General features: G+C 39.2%; 3 protein-coding genes across 12 annotated transcripts in view; all 3 read left to right on the forward strand.

Moving 5' to 3' along the window:
- The first annotated feature begins 1,074 nt into the window (after window positions 1-1,074).
- Window positions 1,075-22,916, forward strand: part of LOC149399033 (putative disease resistance protein RGA4) — a 40,818-nt gene continuing 18,976 nt past the window's right edge. Inside the window, exons 1-8 of one of the 7 annotated variants that reach the window (XM_089610993.1) lie at window positions 1,075-1,523; window positions 4,445-4,884; window positions 5,129-5,207; window positions 5,301-5,443; window positions 5,819-6,083; window positions 6,410-6,843; window positions 7,057-7,154; window positions 7,249-7,521. In XM_089610993.1, coding sequence (XP_089467119.1) covers window positions 1,227-1,523; window positions 4,445-4,699 — 552 coding nt within the window. In that variant the 5' untranslated portion in view covers window positions 1,075-1,226 and the 3' untranslated portion in view covers window positions 4,700-4,884; window positions 5,129-5,207; window positions 5,301-5,443; ... (2 more) ...; window positions 7,057-7,154; window positions 7,249-7,521. The other 6 variants (XM_089610994.1, XM_089610998.1, XM_089610995.1 and 3 more) reach the window with 6 other exon arrangements.
- On the forward strand, window positions 15,228-20,088 carry LOC149399034 (uncharacterized). Its single transcript, XM_089612515.1, has 5 exons — window positions 15,228-15,320; window positions 15,619-15,785; window positions 19,477-19,563; window positions 19,932-20,003; window positions 20,053-20,088. Exons 1-5 carry the CDS (start codon window positions 15,311-15,313, stop codon window positions 20,086-20,088), a joined length of 372 nt encoding a protein of 123 aa, XP_089468641.1. The 5' UTR covers window positions 15,228-15,310.
- LOC149399035 (serpin-ZX-like) overlaps window positions 20,073-22,916 on the forward strand; it is a 35,886-nt gene continuing 33,042 nt past the window's right edge. The window contains exons 1-4 of one of the 4 annotated variants that reach the window (XR_016296351.1): window positions 20,073-21,148; window positions 21,261-21,322; window positions 21,423-21,519; window positions 21,615-21,847. Coding sequence is in view for 1 of the 4 variants with exons in the window: in XM_089610992.1 (XP_089467118.1) it covers window positions 20,090-20,829; window positions 21,261-21,273 (753 nt within the window). In the remaining 3 variants the exon portion in view is untranslated. Of the gene's footprint in view, window positions 21,149-21,260; window positions 21,323-21,422; window positions 21,521-21,614; window positions 21,848-22,916 lie in introns of those variants that run through there. The other 3 variants (XR_016296349.1, XR_016296350.1, XM_089610992.1) reach the window with 3 other exon arrangements.

Genomic DNA, 22,916 nt, shown 5'->3' on the forward strand with positions numbered 1-22,916 from the left:
GACTCGCGCCTTGTAGATCCTCGGATCGGAGGCGTCTCTCCACTGGACCGAGCCGAGGTTCCGGCTGCCGGAGAGATCGTAGAAGTGTAGCCCCGCGGCGGAGTCGGATCCGAGGGCGGCGATCTCCGACGATCGGCTGAGACGTCCCAGGGCCGAGATCTCGTCGAGGTGAGTCCGGATCGTGGCGGAGCGGAGGAGATGAACATCGTAGCTGGAGATCTGGCCGGCGTGGGCGAGCCAGACGGAGCCGTCCGCAGCGGAAGCGGATATCGCGGTGGTGAGGCCGTCGGAGGCTGGTTGGAAGGTGGCGGCGATGGAGGCGTCGATGCCGGAGAACGGCGGAGGAGATGCGGCGCTGTGGAGGCCGTGACCAAGGCCGTAGGAGAGAGCTTCGTTGGCGAGCTCGTGCTTTGAGAATCGGAGGGCGGCGGAGGGAGACGGTTTGAGCGGAGGAGGGAGAGTAGGACGGAGAAGATCTCTGGATCGCGGTCGATGAAGATCGGGGATTGGCGATAATGGGGTTTCAAAAAAGGGGTTGTGGGAATCGTGATATTAATGACCGAGTAATGGTGTCCTCGATTACGGGGCAGTTATTATCGATATTCATTTAAATGTATTTTTTTTTCATTAACGTTTGGGCGGGAACAGGTAAGGGTTAAATGGTATTTTTATTCGTGTTAATAAAGTGGAGTGGTCATTTACACAAAATTAACCAAATGGTGGCCAAATCCAAATTGGATATAATTTATGTGGCCATTTAGCTATATAACCCAATTTAAATTGTAGATAAGCATGTAAAAGTTGACTATAAAACAATCGGTCACAATATCATCATTGAGATCATAATTATATATATGTATCACGTGATGCACTAAGAAATCACAACCAATATGGTAGTAGTCAATGGTAAAAAAATCCATCTTCCATTATTGTAATAGAATAGCGACCACTGTGCCCTTAATTATTTATTTATTATAATTATTAATATAAAGACATCTTTATTTTTTTGTGGAGGAGAATGATTGAAGTATGTCGGGAGAATGAGCATATTTTCCTTTACAGCTATTGCCCTTTTTTTCTCCTTTCCATTCATTAGTTGTATTGAATAGTCTGAAAATATAATAGGGATATAAGAGTTTCTTCTGTCCAACCCTGTTATTACCTTCTTCATCCAATACCATAAGAGTGAGTGAGTTGAGCTGTGAAGAAAATTCCAAAGTGGGAAGATGGCTGAAGCTGTGGTTTCGGTGCTGATTGAGACTCTGGGTTCCATGGCAATCGATGCAATCGGAGGGGAGATCAAGCTGGTGAGCGGAGTCGAAGAAGATGTCCGAAACCTGAAGACCAATCTTGAGGACATTCAAGCTGTTCTTGAGGATGCTGAGCAGAAGCAACTGAATGACGCTGCTGTGAAAAGATGGCTTAAGAAGCTCAAGACCGCTTCCGAGGAGATCGAGAACGTTCTGGACGATTGGAGCACGGCCGTTCTCCAGCACGAGATCAAGAAAGAAGAAGACAAGAAGGTGTGTTTCCCGGTTTCTTTCTCTTGCTTATCTTGCACCAAAGTCGGTCGCCTCGTTATGCGCCGTGATAGTGCTCTCAAAATTAAGCAACTTAATGGAGAGTTGGCTAGGATTTCCGAAGAAAAAAATAGGTACAATCTCAACATAAACACTGTTGTTGAGAGGCCTCGGCCACTTGGGACAATCTCCCTTGTCGACGTGACCAAAGTTCATGGTCGAGACGAGGAAAAGAGTCTTTTAGTGAGCAAGTTATTGTGCGAGAGCAGTACCGATGAGGATGATGGGAGATCTTCCCTTCATATCATCCCCATTGTGGGACCGGGGGGTCTCGGAAAAACTACTCTCGCCCAACTTGCTTTTAACCATGAGGCGATTAAGAACCACTTTGATAAGCTAATTTGGGTGTGTGTCTCCGATCCTTACAATGAGATCAAGGTCTGTGAAGAGATTATTGTTGGTCTTGGAAGCTCTGCTCAAAGCTCTTCACTGAATGTCCTTGTCACATGCATTCATGAGTCCATAGAGGGGAAAAGAGTTCTCATTGTCTTAGACGATGTCTGGTTTGTAGATTGTAGGAGATGGGAAATTTTAGGAGAAGCTCTTAGGAATGGGGGTAGAGGAAGCCGGATATTAGTGACCACGAGAAAGCAAGATGTTGCGACGATGATGGGAGTGCCCACAGACCAGATCATTAGTCTAAAAATGCTGAGTGAAGATCATTGCTGGTCGATTTTCAGCCAATTGGCATTCATTGGGAAGGGAGACGAGGAGCGTCGACAGCTAGAACCTATCGGCCGGAAAATCGCTGTTAAGTCGAAAGGCTTGCCTTTAGTTGCTAAAACTCTTGGAAGTCTTGTGCGGTTTAAAAAGACGATGAGTCAGTGGGAAGACATTTTGAATAGTCAACTGTGGGAGTCAAAAGATGCTCAAGTTAAGGAGGTTTATGCTCCTTTTCTGCTAAGTTACTACGATCTTCCACCGCTGGAAAAACGCTGCTTTTTGTTTTGTTCGGTGTTTCCTCAAGACCATGTTATAGACAGAGATGATCTAATCGAGATGTGGATGTCTCATGGTTACTTCAGCCGAAGTGAAGATTCGTGGAAACTAGGTCGAGATTGTTTCGAGACTTTGGCTATGCGGTCGTTTTTTCAAGAAATCAACGAGAACGGATATAGGGAAGTTATGTTCAAAATGCATGACATAGTTCATGATTTTGCCCATTTTTTGACGGGCGATGAATACGTTTATATGGAACTTGACGGAAAGGAGAAGAAGGCGGTGGTGGTAGAAGTTAACACTCGTCACTTGACTCTCAAAGGGTGTCTTCCTAATTCATTAGGAAATGCGAACAAATTGCGCACGCTTTTCCCCCTACCAAGAAGAGGGGGCAGAGTCGCAAACCACGAAGAAGAGAAGTTAGTGTTTTCTCAACTTACATGTCTTCGGACTTTGAGTTTGGAGCAATGCGGGCTGGAACAATTATCAGAGGATATTGGTCTATTGAAACACTTGAGATATCTAGACTTATCTATCAACTATTGGTTGGAAGAATTGCCGAAGAAACTATTCGACCTCTGTAATCTGGAGACCTTGAAACTCAATCATTGCTCTAGATTAAAAGCACTACCAGAGTGCATCTCAAAACTAGTCAGCCTAAAACATCTCTACATACGGGAGTGTTCGGAGTTAGAGGGGCTTCCGAAAGGGCTAGGAAAATTAAGTGGTTTGCAAAGTCTAGACATGATAGTGGTGCCCAAGGAGAGGGGATCCTATCTACACATTGGAGATTTAAACACAATGAAACACCTTCAGTTTCGAGGGATTCTAAGCATCACAGGGTGTGGAAACACAGGGTCGACAATGGATGATGTCGCGAAGCTGAACCTCTCGCATGTGCTTGACTTGGAGTTGATCTTCAAATCTTCAGATAGCAACAATCACAACCACACCGAAATCCTGAGTTCCATTCATCCACATCCCAATTTGAAAGATCTGTATATTGAGGATTACTTGGGTCTCACTGCGTCGCCCGCTTGGATGATGTCTCTTTCCAATCTCACCCGTCTTAACTTGCTAGAATTCAAGAATTGCGAGACTTTACCTCCGCTTGGGAAATTGCCTTCACTTAAGGAACTAATACTACGTAAATTTCCCAAGATGTGTAGGGTGGGTGAAGAATTCCTCGGAATCACTGAAGCCGATCGAGAGGTCATTTCATTTCCGAAATTGGAAGAGCTTACTTTCGATGTTCATACGCAGTGGAGAGTGTGGGAAGGATGTTGCACAAAGACGACAACAAAAATCATGCCATGTCTACGCACCTTGAGGATTGAAGGTTGTGGAAGCCTTGAAACACTACCAGAGTTTCTGAAAATGACGCCACTGCAAGAGGTGTTTATCTATGATTCCCCCACCTTGGAAAGGCAGTGCCAGAAAGAGGTCGGGAAGGAATGGCACAAGATTTCGCATGTCCCCAACATCATCTTCGATCTCAATCACGTGCGGAAAGATGGTGTTTGGATTCAAACAGACGAGACCGAGTGAGACAACTTTCTGGTAATTTCATTTTGTCTTTTCTTCCTCCAAAAAAATCATGTCTAGTATTATTATACAGATCAAACCCCTTGCATTAACTTTTTTCCTCTAAAGATTTCAAGATCTAAAATCAGAATTTTTCTTCTCTTGTGATTCTCGCGATGGCCGAGAAGAAGTCGGAGCGGCGGCGATTCGCTGCTGTGAAATAAGCAGAGCTCAATCTTAGCCACAACAAACTCACGCACACCCATTCCAAACCTTCTTCCCTCAGAAAAGGTCTCTCTCTCTCTCTCTCTCCTGTAAAGACTGAAGCTTGATCTTCTTCTTATATGACTAAAGTTTGAATCTGGAGATTTTTGGTTGATATATGGTTGGTTTTCGTGTAGAGCTCCGATGGGAAAGAGACTAAAGTCGATAACTTTTTGGACCAAATATTTCGAAACGGGGACGCGGGGCAGAAATACAGGCAAGGGTCGAGAAGCTTAAGATCGACAATCAGGTCCTACTCGATAATTACGCTCAGGGACGGAGTGTCTCCACTGGTTCTCGTCTCAGGGCTCTGCATATTTGCTCCAAGTGCTCCAAGGAGCACATGTTCATTATCGATTGTCCAAGCCTTGAAACACTACCAGAGTTTCTGAAAATGACGCCACTGCAAGAGCTGCTTATCAATTATTCCCTTACCTTGGAAAGGCAGGGCCAGAAAGAGGTCGGGAAGGAATGGCACAAGATTTTGCATGTCCCCAACATCCTCTTCAATGGCACACACGTGCAGAAAGATGGTGTCTGGATTCAAACAGACGAGACCGAGTGAGACAACTTTCTGGTAATTTCATTTTGTCTTTTCTTCCTCCAAAAAAATCATGTCTAGTATTATTATACAGATCAAACCCTTGCATTAACTTTTTTCCTCTAAAGATTTCAAGATCTAAAATCAGAATTTTTCTTCTCTTGTGATTCTCGCAATTATGTTTTTGTTTTGAACAAGTGTATTCGATTTGATTTATGTAACCTTAGTTGATGATCATGATAATAGACCATAGCTGGATTTTCTAATATTTGATTTCCAGGTGACCATCGCTTATGGGGCTTTCAATTTAACTTCTCAAGTTCGAGAACATCGATTGGAACAAGATTAATGAAAAATGGGTATGAGAAGAGTGCTCATTTAAATCAACGTGCAATCAGTTCCCCTTGTTCTATAAGCTATATCCAATGCTTGATTATTGAAAAAACTTGCAGGAGAACAGTACTGGACATGCAGCGATGGATTGCAAACGTTAAAGCCAAGCTTCTTCTTCCTTCCCCAATTCTTGAGAAAATCCGAGCTGTCTTCCGAGTCTCTGCCATTTATGAGCCGAGCTGAGCCTTGCCTTGACTATCTGGTATTTTTCTAATCTTTTTGTTTTTACTATTATTTTTTACGTTACCTTTGTTTTGTTTTGGTAACTTTATCATAAATTCATAATCCACTAATTTCATTGATATTTATATAAAAATAAAAACAACCCTTGTTCATCTAGAGAAGTCCACTAAGTATAGACTAATTTATGTTGTTGTAAATTCGGTCTAGCTACCGATGAAGTTTATCTCAGTTTCTTTAATTTTTGAATGCACGCTATGTGTTTGAGAATTTGTTGTTAGCCTCTCTCTCTCTCTCGCGCTCTCTCTCTCTCTCTCCCTCTTGTAAAGACTGAAGCTTGATCTTTTTCTTTTATCTCTTGAGATTTTTGGTTGATATATGGTTGGTTTTGGTGTAGAGCTCCGATGGGAAAGAGACTAAAGTCGATAACTTTTTGGACCAAATATTTCGAAACGGGGACGCGGGGCAGAAATGCAGGCAAGGGTCGAGAAGCTTAAGATCGACAATCAGGTCCTACTCGATAATTACGCTCAGGGACGGAGTGTCTCCACTGGTTCTCGTCTCAGGGCTCTGCATATTCGCTCCAAGCGCTCCAAAAATCACATGTCCATGAAACAAACAAGAACAACGGGGCGTTGTATTTTTCCCAAGGGGTTTCACAAGTGAGTTCGACAAACTTGTTTTTTGGTTTTGCTCTATCTTGGTTTTTTGAATTGTTCTCTTTTGTTCCTTTATTAATCATTGTCGCAATATGTGAATCGGACCACAGATACAAATTGTTCTTGCTCATGCATGAACACTTGAAAAATATGATGGCACAACATCTGAAAAAGAATTGGTAAATTCACATACAAAGTTGTCGCCTTTGGTTTTCCTTGATGTGATCGTAGTTCTGTTGAACTTAACATAATAAATCAGCTTGCTCAACATTATTTGGACATATAGACGTACACGAGTCTCACCGCGTATCCCACCTTTCTTAAATTAGATGGATTCGTGAATTGAAAGGTACTTTACCTCCGCTTGGCAAATTGCCTTCACTGCAATATCTTGCACTGGGGAGCTTCTCCAAGATGTGTAGGGTGGGTGAAGAATTCCTCGGAATCACTGAAGCCGATCGAGAGATCATTTCATTTTCCGAAATTGGAAGAGCTTCGTTTGTACCGCAATTTGCAGTGGAGAGTGTGGGAAGGATGTCGCACAAAGACAACAAAAATCATGCCATGTCTACGCATATTGAGCATTGTAGATTTTAGAAGCCTTGAAACACTACCAGAGAGTTCATGAGAAGGAGCGGAGCCAGAAAGAGGTTGGGAAGCAATGGCACAAGATTTCGCATGTCACCAACATTCTGTTTGATAGTCGATACAAAAAGATGGTGTCTGGATTCAAACAGCCGTGACCGAGTGAAACAACTTTCTGGTAATTTAATTTTTTCCTTTCTTCCAAAAAAATTCGTATTTAGTATAATCATACAGATATAACACTTGCATTAGCTTTTTGGCTTTGTAGAAGAGTATACGATTTGTTTCATGTAATCTTAGTTGATGATCATAGACCATAGCTAGATTTTCTAATATGTTTTTGTTACTTCTTAATTTAAAATGTTGTTTGAAAACTTTGATTTCTCTCCAGGTGAGTCATGATGGGGGCCCAGTAAACCATCCTCTTTCATCTTCACTTAGCTTCCGAAGTTTGAGAACATCGATTGAAACGAGATTAATAAATATTGGGTATGATAAGAGTGACTCATTGAAATCAATTTGCAATCAGTTTCCCTTGTTCTGTAAGCTCAATCCAATTTATGATTGTTGAAATTACTTGCAGGAGAACAGTGCTGAACATGCAGCGATGGATTGCAAGTAGTCTTAAGGTTTATTTTGTAACAATGGATCAATTGCCACACTTTCAACTTATAGTAAATTAAGGTCCCTGTTTATATTATGAGATGATGTATGTAGAAGAAATGACGAGTATTCGATTGAAGACATCGAAGGCCTTCTTTTTCCATAAGATTCAATACTTTTTATTTTCTGTGGTTTGGAAGTAGTTTCATCAATAGAATTAGCCACTGTATTGCAATGTGGTTATTTTATTTTCTGCTTGTGAGTATTTTATCAAGGTAACAGATTGCCTCTTTGTATGGTGCTCTGAGGTTCTCTTCTGTCTCGTTTTAGCGTTGGGTCCTCAAAAAGCCTTTTTTGCCTCGGTATAGATAGAGGGTTTTGTTTCTTAAAAAAAACAAATCCCCAAGCTGATCACATTCATCATCTAAACTTTCTCAAAAATATCAATCACAAAATTTAGCATACTTTTGGTTGTCTAAGGCTTCCAGGCATTTTGTAACACTGAATTAAAAATTGCACTAAGGAAGAAGAGACTTGGCTTTACTGTGCGAGATTGGTGTAAATAATCCCTTGTTTTTTTTTTCGAAACAATAATCCCTCAGTTTTAATCAGTCTTGTACGTTAAAAGCCAAGCTTCTTCTTCCTTACTGCAATTTTTAGTTCAGCCCTTTTCTTCCTTCCCCAATTCCCGAGAAAATCCGAGCTGTTTTCCGAGTCTCTGGCATTTTTTTAGCCGAGCCGAGCCTTGCCTAGCCTATCTGGTATCTTTCTAATTATCAGTTTGCTTTGACTCTTATTTTTTCTATTGCCTTGGTAAATCTATCATAATCCACTTTCATTGATAATAAAATAAAATAAAAAGTCATCAACCCTTGTTCATCCGGAGAAGTCCACTTAGTATCACTAATTTTTTTTGCTGTCGTAAATGCGGTCTAGCTTCTTTGCATATGGCCGATGAAGCCTCTCTCAGTTTATTTGTTTGAGAATTTGCTGTTGTCATTCAGTTTTGTTGTTCTTGATTTTATGTGATTAATCGCTTTCAGACACCGATAGGAGTTCATCTCCGTGACACTCTTGATTAATTATCAGTAATTTTTGGTCCGTTCTGTTCATAGATAGTGATACTAGTAGAGAATATACTCGCAATGGCTGAGAAGAAGACGGTACACAAAGATCAAAAGCAGCAAAATTGGGACGTGTTGGAGCGGCGATTCACAGCAGAGCTCGATCTTAGCCACAGCAAACTCACAGTCACCCATTCCAAACCTTCTTCTCTCTCTCTCTCTCTCTCTATCTCTTTCTCTCTCTCTCTCTCTCTCACTCCCTCAAGAATAGACTTAGAATCGTCATCAGACATATGTTGAGCGTCGTAGCAGTGGCGGATCAAGGCGTGTTGTCTAGAGACCTCGAAATCTCTCTTTTGGAAATCAGTAGTTTCTGTTTTAAATCGCAATATCACTTCTTTTGCTGTTTTTTTTTTGTTTGGTTTGACTATTAACTACATTCCATGTTGTCAACAAAATTAGTTTATGGTTTTTCTTTTATGTCATAGGTAAATTGTTAGAGGGTACACGAAAACTTTTTATTAAGAGGAAGTTGTGAAATCAACAGTTACAACATTGAGAATACTAGAAGGGAAAAAAAAGGTTATATGAAACAAATAGTTATAGCTAAAAGAAAAACAGTCTCAAGCTAGAATATGAGTAGCATAAGACTCTTTAAAGGTTGTGGCATAATATTGGTGCCACCATTTCATAGAACGACAAAAATGACATCGTTAGTGCACATGGTATCTCGGGTCACCTCTTGCAACATCGTGTGCGTTTTTGATCCATAAACAACATACTATTTTCAATTTATTGATCGTTCTTCGTTTATGTGGTCCTTGAGTGTTTGATGCATTTTAGTCTCTAAGATTTGGCTTATTGGCGTAGATAGTAATGAATTTTTTTTACTGTGCTACCTAGTTTCTAGTATATTTGTTAGAGCATTTTAGTCCCCAACGCTCTTATTGTCCAAGAAATTTTATTTTTTAAATAAAAATTTAACACTTAAACTACTTATAGCATTTTATTAATTAAAATAACTTTTGTAAAATAAACTAATGAACTTATACTATGACCATCCTAAAAACACTTAACAATTAAAGCTTTTTAGATCATTATTTTATCTAAATTATACTTTTTAAATTTAATTTTAGTTTTTATATGTTTTAAAGATGCTCAGGTGTTGAATTATATTTTTTTAAATGAATTTCTTTCGAAAAGACTAAAAAAAAGCTACTAAATCGATATGTTAGAGACCAAAATGCTCTAAATAAATATTTAAGGACCGAAACAGCAGAATCATAAAAGCTAAAAGACCATTAACGCTAAAAACCGCTAAATAATTTTAAGAAGTAACTGTTTTGCAGGATTAGTCCCTCCTGTCCCGGGAATTGGTTTAGGCAAAATTAGTCTATTCCCCAAATTTGTTTCCGAAAAGAAGAACGTGTGAGAAAGAGCCTAGATTTCACGAAGATCGAGGCTCGCCGGAGATTCACCGGTGGCCTCTCACTTCGTCAGAGAGTGACGGTAACGCTCTTCTGATATTCACTCTCATAATCTTTAATGAACCAAGCTCTCTCGCCTTAGGGTTTAGATAGCACATCATGTGTTTGCGAATATAACAACCGTAATAATCAAATGCGTTTTCATTTTCACTTGATGTTGGTTCGTTTCTAGCTATATATTGAAAATTATATATATATTGAAAATTTAGTTACATGCATTTTTTTTAATGTTACTCCGTTTTCCTAGTAGGCATTTTTTTTTGCTAGTTGTTTGTCTTTGAATTCATCTCCGTTTTCTTCTTTTCAATTCGGGTTTGTGAAGACTCTAACAGGCAGCTATGGAGAGTTGAAGAAATTCAAGACCTTGCTCGGCCCAACCACACAAGAGTGATGAAATTTCTGGCATGTCCCTAACAGATCTTCCTTCAACCATACTCATCGAGATATTTCTGAAACTTCCGACGAAGAGCATCGTTCTCTAATCTCTTGTCCTGAATTCGTCAGGATCTACTTGGCACAAGCAAAGGATCGCACGTTGATCCGCGACATTGACCAATCCAAATTCTCGAGAAGCTTTTACTTGTTAGAGGACGATGATCACGTGTCAGGTTATTGCCGATGCAATGCCCGCAAAAACGACGTAAAGTGCGAACATTGCGAAGTCAGCGCACCGGTGGATATTTCCAGATCAAAACTTTCGGACGATTGCTCTTCTTTTAAACCATAGAATTTTCAGCTGTTATACATAAACAAAGAAGCGGTGGTGATGTTCAATCATCTTAAGGGGTACAAATTTATTTACTATGATCGGTTAAAAGGCCCGAGATTCAAACGGCTCAGTTTCAGTGGCTGTACATCGGACTCAGGTGTTACACTCCAAGCTATTGCTTACACGATCAGACATTATCTTTGCAGGATCAGACATTATCTTGTGCCAATCATATCACGATCCTGTTTCTCAAGCTCCTGTGAGTCTCTCTCTCTCACTCTCTCATCAGTAATTATAAGGTAGAAATAGAACCATGTGATACTGAGTCTTGTGGCATAAAATATTTGCCTAGAGATTTTTATGAAACATGTTGAATTAGACTCTCATAACAAATAAAAGGTCCGTTTGTATTTTTGGGGGCTGATCTCGGTTCTTCTGCAGATCTTTCTCTTGTAAAGAAGCTTTTTGCCTTTAGCAATATAAAGCATTCTTGTTTAAAAAAAAAAAAAAAAGCTTATTATGATCGATATTTTAAATCATTGTATTACCCTTTGGTTATTCTCTTCTTGTAACGATTTTAAAGTGTAGTCTTTAGAGGACTTGGCTAGGGACTGGTCTAGGGGCTTTGTAATTTTCCTCTTCTCGATTTTTTTCGTTTTCGGGTTTGGCTTTTGGGTTGTGGGGTTGCGTGGTAGTTTCAGCATTTGCTCCGTCCTTTTGCCTTTCTCGTTGACATGCTTTGTAATCTTGTTACGGTTTTTCCGTTTTTTATATAAAGACCTGCTGTTTCTTTAATTAAAAGAAAAAAAAAAGAGCGAACAATTTGATTACACGAAGAATATTCATCGGTTATTAACACCCAAATAAAACTTGTTAATTAGAAATATGAGATAATAGATATATCATAAGAGAAATTTCATTTTCTAGACCAAAAAGTTATGAAAATATCTCAATTAGACCCGCTAGTTAAAAAATATCCAAAATTGGACTTTTGTACCAATTTTGGACGAAAATACCCTTAATTCAAAATAAACCATCTCTCTATCTATTTCCATCTCTTTCATTCTCACTCACTTTCTCTCCACACCAAAGAACACCAAATCCGACGTGAGCCCCATTCCAACGCCCAACCACACCAAATCCGACGAGTTTCAACGCCCACCACACCAAATTCGACCGAATTGGAGGTGAATTTTTTTTTTTTTTTTTTTTTAAATCTGGAAATTTCCGATGAAGACCGTCGGAATCCATCGGATTCGGTCGGATCCGACCGAATCCGATGGATTCCGATGGTCTTCATCGGAAATTTCCGATGGATTCCGACGAAGACCATCGGAATCCATCGGATTCGGTCGGATCCGACCGAATCCGATGGATTCCGATGATCTTCATCGGAAATTCCCAGATTTAAAAAAAAAAAAAAAAAATTCACCTCCAAAGATGGATTCCGACACGTTCCGATGAGTTTCCGAAACCCTAAAAAACTATGAAATTTATTTAAAAAACGATGCGAAACCCTCAAAATCGAAGCTAAACATATACCCAAATTCGTAAAGAAAAAAAAAAATCCGACCGAATCCGATGGATTCCGATGGTCTTCATCGGAAATTCCCAGATTTAAAAAAAAAAAAAAAAAAATTCACCTCCAAAGATGGATTCCGACACGTTCCGATGAGTTTCCGAAACCCTAAAAAACTATGAAATTTATTTAAAAAACGATGCGAAACCCTCAAAATCGAAGCTAAACATATACCCAAATTCCTAAAGAAAAAAAAAATCGGGGCAACCAATTCGAAGGTGACAAGAATTGTGATGAAGAGGATTTAAAAATGAGAGGAATATGAGTTATTTGAATTTCAAGGGTATTTTTGTCCGAAAAGTGTTCAAAAGTCCAATTTCAGATATTATTAAACTAATGGTTCTAATCTTGATATTTTCATTGTTTTTAGGTCTAGAAAATGAAATTTCTCTATCATAAAGTCTCTTTCTACTGATATTGCTCGAACTTTTGATTTAGGTGTGAAAAGCTAAAACTCTTAGAAGAAACCCGTCAACTTATGTTTGGAATAGCAAAGCGCGTAGTTGACCTTGACTGCGGACCTTGAAATCTCTCATTTTGAAATAAGTAGTTTTAGATCGCAACATCATTTTCCATTTCTCGACTCGGAAATGTTTTCCATGTTGTCGACATATGTACTGAAATGGAACCACTTGTTTATTTATGGATGTTTGGCATATGAACTGTTCAGAGTACTGATGGAATTATCGCGAGCCTTTTACATAAATGATCAACATATGAATTTCAACTGGCTAAAGAATTTCGATTGTGTGTGTTTTGAAAGGTAAAGAAGTCATCGGAATTGGAAGATAATTGAAGGGATGACAATGGGCTTCTCTCGATGCAGAGCTTAGAAATTTTAATTATGCAGAGCTTTGGAATTATGCATATAAAGCACGGCTATGCACATTTATTAGTGTGGTTTCATTTCATTGCATGTATTTTGTTTGATGCTAGAGCGGATCAGGGCTCTTTAGGCGTTTTCTAATTGATTCAAATGTGCTAAATAATAAAGAAAAACATGTACGACTATTAATAAAAAAGAAAACGAAAAGTTTTCAAATCCGTTTTTAACTAATATTTGCAAATTCTTGAAAAGCACACAATTTTTTTTCAGTGAGACCTTTATATAAAAGAGGAAGTTGTGAAATGGTAAAATACCAATAATATTCCCTCTATTTAATTGAATTGCGCGATTTATAGTTTCTAAAAATATCATACATATCCATTTAGTTTAATATAAATGATATATATCTCACCCAAAAATATATTATATTACAAATACCATATTTTTCGTTTATTTTTTATAAAAAAATAATTTGAATTCCTCAAAATACTTTTAATAGAATAAATATTTATTTAGCCTTGGCATTATGGCTTCTTTTGACTTGAATGAGAAGCAATTTCAATTTCTTGGAAGAAATCCATCCGCTTATGTTCGGAGAAATCCATATGGAACCATTGGAAGAAGTTCATCGCAGCCTCCTTCGAGACCGAAACTTGCTTCTCAGTCTCGCCCTTCTTCACAGTCGCAACATTCTTCTTCAAAGTCAAAGTCGCAACATTCTTTGAACTCGCGGCAACCACCACCTTCGGCCTCGAGACAGCATTTGGAGCAGCGCAGGGAATATCAGGGATCGAATAAGCCCAAAATGATCCCTAAACCACAAGATGGTGGAATTTCGAGACCACCTCAGGTAATTTTTTTTATGGGGAAATTCCGCATAGACTGGTTTATTCTTAGTTCCCCTAAGTCCTTGATATTTTTCACGTCGATGATCACAATCATACCAACATTTTAACTTTTTATTGTTAAATTCGCCTTTTATGATTCTCAGATTTTCCTATTTTTCGCGTGCTTCTTTGGATTACATATTGAAATCCGGAAAACGGCCGGATGTATTACACATCCACAATTGGGAGACCGCTATCGCTGGACCACTCTTCTGGGATGTCTTTGAAAAGCAGGTTTACCTTTATTAACACAAATGAAGAACTAACGACTTGGATATCAGTTTTTTAGTACTTGTAACTTTAGATATCAGCTTTAAAAATGTTATGATTAAGCTTGTGAGCAATTGAAATGTTAGATGTGTAAAAGAGTGAAGAGCGGTAGATTAATAGATTGGACGATGAATCCATGAAGAGGTTTATTAGATCCGTTGCTCTCTTTAGTTAAAAAGTTACGGTCTGTGAATGTGATCGGGTTATACAATTACTTGACTAGTTCACATGGAAATGCCAATAAAGACTTTAAGTGAGAATGAGCAACTATTTCTCTAGATCATATTTCAGTTAATAATCCTATATGGAAATTTAAGTTCATCTAAAGGCTATTTATTTTTAAATTTTTTTTATGTCAGATTTTGACGTAAAGCTATTTTATTAGAGAAGCTCTCTCAGTTTTACTTCTGTTCCATATGCGATCTTCAATTCCAACAAATGATCCTTTTAGAAGTGTAATTTTTCTTCGATGATTGTTCGTTCCTTAATTAGTATTTTTTTTTTGTTTATTTATTACAGGGACTAGAAGGTACAAAAATATTGTTCACATGCCAGAACTTGAATCTACAGGCAAGAGCTGTTTCATTTCATGTCCCGCTTCATGTACTCTCGGCATCCCCTTTGACCAATTTTCATACTTATAGTGTGTAGAGAAACCAGAAAAAATAGCATTATGCGGACTTGATCCTCGCAGTCTTCACCGAGCCGATCGTTTGCAAGACAGCGATAAAACTCATCTCGTCAACCTTTTAAAGGTAAAAATCACTTTCTTTTTAGTTATTATTATCTTTATAATATAAAATCTTTGATTATAGTCACCTTGCTAGCTCTCTTATTTATAAGGCCGAAATATATAGTTTCGCCTCCAAGTTTCATCAGAAAAAGTCCAATTCATGCACCATTTCTATCTTGGGTCAAAACTGTATCAGAGAACACAGTATGCAGAACTTTGATAACACAGTTGATTGAAACATATATCTCTATATTGACGAGCAATTTCTTTTCCTTCCACAATGGTTCTCACGTTTTTATTTAATTCTTTTTAACGTTATTTCATCCTAAGAGTTCTTTAGCTTCGTGTCATGTCTTGAGTTTTCCCGCGTGTATTATAAGTTTTCAGGGTGGAATTCTGTATGCCAATAAAGTGGTGGTAATGTCGTCAATGCATTTGAAAAGCAAGATTATTCAGAGTCTTAGCCATGGCTTGGAATATACTTTGAATGCTAACAAGTAAGTTTATACATTTAAAGGCCAATCCTTGTTTTTGGTCTCAAAATCTTTAGATATATTGGTAAAGTTGTGTTGTACACTGCTATTGGACGACCAAACACTATTCATACGAAAAAAGAATGATTCTTTTTAGGAAAAATGATTAAAGTGCTAACAAAACCAATAGTTGTTGGACTATTTTCCTCAAAATATTTAGTTTCTATATAATCTTGGAAATGTCATTTTATTGCAGAATCACGCCTTTTTTTGTTCTTCAGAAGATAGATAGGTATATATTAAAATATACCCGTTGTTTCAGGGACAAGATTGTTGTTTCTCCTTTTGGATTTGAGAGCTCTACTTGGGATCCTTCCACAGACAACACTTCCGGAAAATTACACTGCGGATGACATCACCGGGAAAGCCTCTTGCAAAATCACACTACAACACTACACGGGATTATCTGAAAACACCTCTAATATAGTTGTAAGAATTCTAGTTTATTATTTTGTGGTTTTTTCCCTTACAGTTTATCATCATAGGGAATGAGAATTTGTCAAAAACAAACAGACGGCTTCAATCTTTCCAGGAAGAGCTTCAGGTACAAGCTGGACAGGCTATTTTTTTTCCCTAGTAATGAAAGCAAGCTTGATTGAAACATCAAAATGTACCTCATTTTATTTTCATTACCTTTTCATGGGGTTTGTTTATCCAGATTTGTATTTCAAGCTGCATTAATTCCATTCGACTAAAAAATATACACGCAGGATGATAATGTACAATTTTGTCTCCAACATAACGAAGCGCTCTCTCATCTGATCTTTGCGGGATCAGACATTATCTTGTGCCAATCATATCACGACCCTTTTTCTCAAGCTCCTGTGAGTCTCTCTCTCTCTCTCTCTCTCTCTCTCTCTCTCCTTAGTGATTATAAGGTAGAAACAGAACCATGTGATACTGAGTCTTGTGGCATAAAATATTTGCCTAGAGATTTTTATGAAACATGTTGAATTAGACTCTCATAACTTATACCAAGACCCGAAGCAAAACCCGTTCACTAAGCTTGATCGATTCTCTTTTGTAAATGTTTTCCTAGGAACCTTATTTGTCTATATATATATTCATTTTTATTTTTAAAACCGTTGAATAGCTTGCAATTTCATTTGTTTTTTTCGTTTGTGTTGATTGTTGGTAGTAGTACTAGTGGTGGAGCCTAATCTAAGGTTATTGGATAAAGTCCCACATTGGTGAGGAATAGTGACTTTACTTTCCCTTAGTGTATATAAAAGGGTATCATTTATTGTATTCATCTGTACCCAAAAAGTAAAACACTTGTACTTGTAACTTTTCCCAATTGGGTTTATAGTATTGCAGCGGCAAAAGTGGACGTAACTTTCTCTTTGAAAGTGAACCACTATAAATCTTGTGTCCCTTCTTTTATCTTTCGTTTTTCTTGTTTCGAGAGAGGTTTTGACAGAGTTAACCCAACTCGGTTGGGCGAACTGACGAACTGAAATCCAAAGGCGCATGGGCCGATGAGCTCCCTCTCGTCCTCTGGGCCTACCGAACGACGACTCGGACCGCCTCCGGAGAAACACCATTCTCTCTCACTTACGGAGTGGAAGCTGTCATACCCGTTGAAATCGGGGCTCCGTCATTCCAAATGGAAAACTTTGACGAGGAGGGCAACAACGAGGCCCTTCGAATGGAGTTGGACGTAATTGAAGAAAAGAGGGCCGACGCGTTCACCCGTATGGCCGCACAGAAGAGGATCGTCGAGAAACACTACAACTCGAAGGTCAAAGTCCGTCGTTTCACCGAGGGAAGCCTCGTCCTGAGAAAAGTGTTCCAAAACACTCAAGTTCGCGGGGCAGGAGCACTCGGACCAAATTGGGAAGGACCTTATCGTATACGAAAGGTGATACATGACGGTACCTATCACCTCGATGAGATGGACGGTACAGAGATCAGACACTCATGGAACGCTGAACACCTCCGCCAATATTACCAGTAGTCCATAGTATCAAGATATCTGAAGACTGGCAAACAACACAGCCAGAGTTTACTTTTATTTCATCATTCCAAAAGTGGCCATCGGCCCAATTGTATTTTAAATTTCCAAAAGCGGCCACGCGCCCAAGTAATGAATGAAGCGAGATTTGCGTTTAGTTTGCAATGTTAGCTCCTAAATTTTCACACAATTTGAACAAATTGCATAAAAACAGGAGGGGTTAACGGAGTAAGACAAATTACCAGACGCAATAAAAAAAAAAGAGAAGAAAGAAAAGTTGAACATATATATAATATATACACATTTATTATAAACATGTAGGCATAGCAATCATGACGACGAAGGGTTCGCAGTCTTGAGCCTCCAAACGCACCTCAAAGCGTCCATGGAATTCGAGAAAATGGTTTCGCGGTGTCGAAACCCCGAACATATCTCAAAGAATTCCGTGCGGCCCGAGATGAGGGTACTCTTGCCATTTAGTCTCCGACCAACCTCAGAGCGTCCATGAAATCCGAGAAAATGGGTTTCGCGGTGTCGAAACCCCGAACATATCTCAAAGAATTTCGTGCGGCCCGAGATGAGGGTACTCACACCATCGAGTTCCCGACCGACCTTAAAGCTTTTATGAAAAAAAAGAGGATTACTCACGGCGCCGAGAAACCAAGCGCAACTCAAAGAATCCCATGAAGTCCGAGATGAGGAAACTCGCACTATCAAGACACTGACCCACCGCAAAGCCTTACCAAGGCGCGCGAGAAAAGGAAAAAGGCGTCAAAAGCCTCGCACAAACTCAAGTGTTTTCATACAACGTGCATAAACGCAAAAGATAAAAGAGAATAATACACAATAAGCATATATACATATATGTATATGATGCCACGTTACCATACAATGAAAGATGGAGCAGAAAAAATTGGAAGTGGGGCCATGCCAATCTCAAAAGATAAATCAGTAAAAAAGAAAAAAAAAAGGCATGGCAGCAACTAAATATATATATATAATAATAAGATATATATATATATATATATATATATATATATATATATATATATATATATGTAGCGGTAATCAATGAGCAAGGAGCAAGTACTATCCATCAAGGGCAAAAGGAAAAGGAGCTGGAAAGGTTCAGGAGTAAGGCTAAGTCTATTTCCAAAGACAAAAGACAAAAGCCAAAAAAAAAAAAAAATGTAAAATCTTTTAAAGTCATGCGCACAACATATTGAGCACATGACTGGGGGCTGTTGATTGATAATATTAAAATAGTGCTGTCAAGAAGTTGGTCCCACCCATCAAGCCCAACAAAAGTTAATTTTTTACCTCCCCACAAAGTAACGAAGAGAGTTATTTGCCCACAATGTTTGACATGCCATGTCATCCGCCAAAAACAAAAACAAAAACAAAAGAAGCTTACCTCACATCATCACTATACCCACTGGCTAATAATCTTATCCGCACAAGAAAAAAGAGACATGCCCCTCACTTTTTCTTTGGCCACGTTACCGGCACACAAAAAAAAAGGACTGAATAGCTCCCATAAATAATAGAGCCCAGATCACAATTCATTATAAATACCCCGCGCGGCTCTATCATTTGAGGTCTCTCCCTCTCTCTCCCTCTCTCTCTCTCTCTCTAGCCAAACTATGGCAAAAAATATATTCAACAATATTCTCTTACTTACACACATTTGAGACTATAATAAAGTATTTCAAGATTATCTCCACTCATACAAACGTCACCAAGACTAATGTTGAGCGTCGGAGCACGAGCCGGGGGAAAACCCCCCGCGTCCCTCTAGTTCACGTTTCTTTTCTTATTTTCTTAGGAATCAAGGACGAAGAACGCATTCCCGACGAAGAAGAAGGCAAATCATTATTTCCCTCTTTGCGATTCTAAGATCCTCTGAAGCTCTTGGACGCTTTGGGCTTTGTCCCAAACTTCCTCGAGCCCTTTGGACTCTTGAAAAGTAATTTGGGCCGACCCGAGACTAGGCACGCGACCAATCCAAGCACGCCGCGTGTTCACGAACGTTAAGTCTAAAAAACGGCTTAACATGGGCCACGGTTTTTCTTCGATTTTTAGAGTTTCCCATGCATATTCTTGTTTATAGTTATTTTTTATTTTATTTTTTTACTCATTGACGTGTGTTACTGATTCTGTCTTTAGGTCGGATGTATTCTCTCCGATGTTTCAGATGTTGATCTGGAAAATCTCAAGGCCGAAATTCAGAGTGCTATCATCAGAGGTGTTCAGGTTGTTACACACATTTTCCACGTTGAAAAATAATACGCATCGCAGCTTAAATTTTTATTTCAAATCAATATCCAAACTTATGAGAAAAATTAAACTCATTTTTGCTACTGCGACCTTTTTTTTTTCGCACCAAGAGTTACATTTTTTTTTAGAAAAAAAACCTTGATTGGGAACTTTCTACTATATCAGTGACAGTAGTTGATGCTTTCTTTTTCTTCTGGAAAGTACTTTATTTACATTACATTAGTTTCAAATGCATATTAAATATTGGCCTGATTTTTCTTCTAATGATCACAAAAAGATATGGGCTTTCGTATAATGAGTTGTGACACGTAAACGAAATTATTTTGTGGTTTTTTCCCTTACAGTTTATCATAATAGGGAATGAGAATTTGTCAAAAACAAACAGACGGTTTCAATCTTTCCAAGAAGAGCTTCAGGTACAAGCCAAACAAGCTCTTTTTTTTCCCATTAGTGATTATAAGGTAGAAACAGAACCATGTGCTACTGAGTCTTGTGGCATAAAATGTTTGACAAGGCGTCCGAGGTGACGAAAGAGGTGAATTCATGTGCGAAAAAAGAAACCAACGGCCTTATCGAAGAGGTTATTCCCTCGGGAACTGTTGACAGCTCAACGAGGCTCGTCTTTGCGAACGCACTGTACTTCAAAGGAGCTTGGAGCGAGCAGTTCGACGCTTCAAAGACCAAAGACCATGACTTCCACCTCAAAAACGGGACCACGGTGAAAGTCCCCTTTATGACCAGCAAGAAAAAGCAACTCGCCGCAGTTCACGATGGATTCAAAGTTCTCGGGCTTCCTTACAAACAAGGCGAGGACAAGCGCCGATTCTCCATGTACTTCTTTCTCCCCGACTCCATAGCCGGGCTAACGGAGTTGGTGGCCAGAGCGGGCTCGGAGCCCGGATTCCTCGGCCGTCACCTTCCGAACCAGAAGCTCGAGGTGGGCGAGTTCTTGATCCCAAAGTTCAAGATCTCGTTCGGCTTCGAGGCCTCGGAGATTCTCAAAGGCATGGGAGTCTCGCTGCCGTTCTCCGGCGAAGGCGGTCTCTCGGAGATGGTTGAATCCCCGGCCGGGAAAAACCTCTACGTCTCGAGCATATTCCACAAGTCGGTGATCGAAGTCAACGAGGAAGGCACCGAAGCCGCGGCCGCCTCTGCCGGGGTGATCAAATTGAGGGGTTTGCTCGTTGCCGAAAAAGTCGACTTCGTGGCGGACCGCCCTCCTCTCGGGGTGATTAAATCCCGGTGAGAACACTTTGTGATAATTGTGTTGTTTGTGTATGGTACAATATGTATTAGTATCATAAAGCTAAGCGCTATACTATATGGAGAAAACAAGTTTAGCCTGTATTTGAAGAAACCCACTTACGTATTATGAATAATTATGTGAGGGAAGACTTTTTCTGTGTTTGTGCAGATTTGCATAAGTAACAATGTGAGTTTTTGAGGCACATGTGACGTGTTTTCTGATCCTAGAGATTTTTATGAAACATGTTGAATTAGACTCTCATAACTTATACCAAGACCCGAAGCAAAACCCGTTTACTAAGCTTGATTCTCTTGTGTAAATGTTTTCCTAGGAACCTTATTTGTCTATATATATTCATTTTTATTTTTAAAACCGTTGAATAGCTTGCAATTTTTTTTTTTTTTTTTCGTTTGTGTTGATTATGTAGCTCAAGGCATTGAGATACGGAGCGGCTCCACTGGTAATTAACTCCAGTAAAAGCATATTCCGGTATCTCTCTCTCTCTCGCTCTCACGCGCTCACGACGCGCACACACACACACATCGAAAACAGTAATTGACTATTTTGTTCTCTCGATGTTTTTGTGAAGACCTTTCGTCGATCACGACAACGGGACCAATAAATTCTCTCGGTTTATAAGCTCTACATTCAGAGATATGTCGCTTAGCGAAGCTCTTGATGAAATCGTACGTCTTTCTTCACAGTTTTATGTTGAGTTTTCTTTATATAAACTGTGATATAAGAAGTAAAGCTAAATAAATTCGACTGTGTGTTTTAAAAGGAAAAGAAGTCGTCGGAGTAGGATCAGAAGATAATCCAAGGGATGAGAATGGACTTCTCTTGAGACGCCGAGTGCTGTGACATCCATATTTCTACTTATGCAGATCTTAGGAATTTGTAAATAACTACACAATGTATATGAAAAAGCATATATGTGGGTACATATTTGTTAGTAGTGTTTCATTACATTTATTTTATCTGGGGTTAGAGTGGGATTTCTATAGACCTTTCTAATTCAAAGTTCAAACAAGTTGTGCTAAAATAGAAAACTATAAATTAATATAAAAAAAAATGCTTACATAATAAAACTTGATATTTGCTGGAGTGTAAAATAATACGTAATATTCTTAACTATGAGCTGAAAATTGGCCAATTTGTTACAAAGTAGACTACCCGAGAATATTTAATAAATCAAAAAATCAAAATTTTCAAGTAATTATTTTTTTTCTTAAAATAAAATAAAATAAAAGAAGGAAAAAACAGTATAATGAAGAACAATATTTCCATAAAATGAAAAAAATTGCAAGACAGTTTGAAAATGAAAAATTAAACTTTAGTCTAGGTCCATAAATTAAACTTTAATATTATATAAATGGGTAATATAGCTAAATAGCCTCCTATAAATATACAGTTTTGGATATGGCCAACATTTTGTTAATTTCGGGTAAATGGCCAGCCCAATTTATTTACACATACAAATATACCAAAATGTCCTCATAACCGATCCCGCCCAAAACAGCCTACAAAATAAATTAATAAATTCAATATTTAGGCTAATAACTACCGCAGTTATTATGACGCTCTGTAATTAATAGCGAAGATACACGAAATCTTCTCTGATACAGACGCGAATGGCAACACGAAATCCCCAAATTGAAACCCATTAAATTTACGAGTGCTCTGGTTTCTCCTCCGACCGATCTTCTTCTTTTGAATGATCGATAACTTCAGATTCATTACCATCGCAGATGGAGGCTGGTGCTCGAGCCGCGCCTGAGAAGGAGATCCTCGACCGAGTCGAGCTGGAGTGGCTATCGACGCACGCGAGGGAAGCCTCGACCGACGATGGCGGAGATCGAGTCGCGTCGGACGGTCGGAGAGTGTGCGCGAAGGAGATCGCGACCGGCGATGGCTGGGAAGCGCAGATCCGAGCGTCCACGAGCGTTGTTGAGCGACAACGAGCCGATCCAAGATCCAAGCCGCGAGCGAGCGAGGATGAGGCGCGCGACAACCTAGGGCGTGACCTAGGTTCTAGGTCGGGATTTCGCGGCGACCTAGGGCACGGCGGCAGAGCAGCGTGGCG

This window comes from Urtica dioica, chromosome 4, assembly GCF_054948205.1.
Source record: "Urtica dioica subsp. dioica isolate 48M chromosome 4, U.dioica_male_clone48M_v1_H2, whole genome shotgun sequence".
In the NCBI taxonomy this organism is placed as follows: Eukaryota; Viridiplantae; Streptophyta; class Magnoliopsida; order Rosales; family Urticaceae; genus Urtica; species Urtica dioica.

Coding starts and splice junctions, on each gene's coding strand:
- LOC149399034 (XM_089612515.1), top strand. Junction 19,564..19,931: donor CTATCATCAGAGGTGTTCAG/GTTGTTACACAC, acceptor TTTCCCTTACAG/TTTATCATAATAGGGAATGA. Junction 20,004..20,052: donor CTTTCCAAGAAGAGCTTCAG/GTACAAGCCAAA, acceptor ATTATAAGGTAG/AAACAGAACCATGTGCTACT.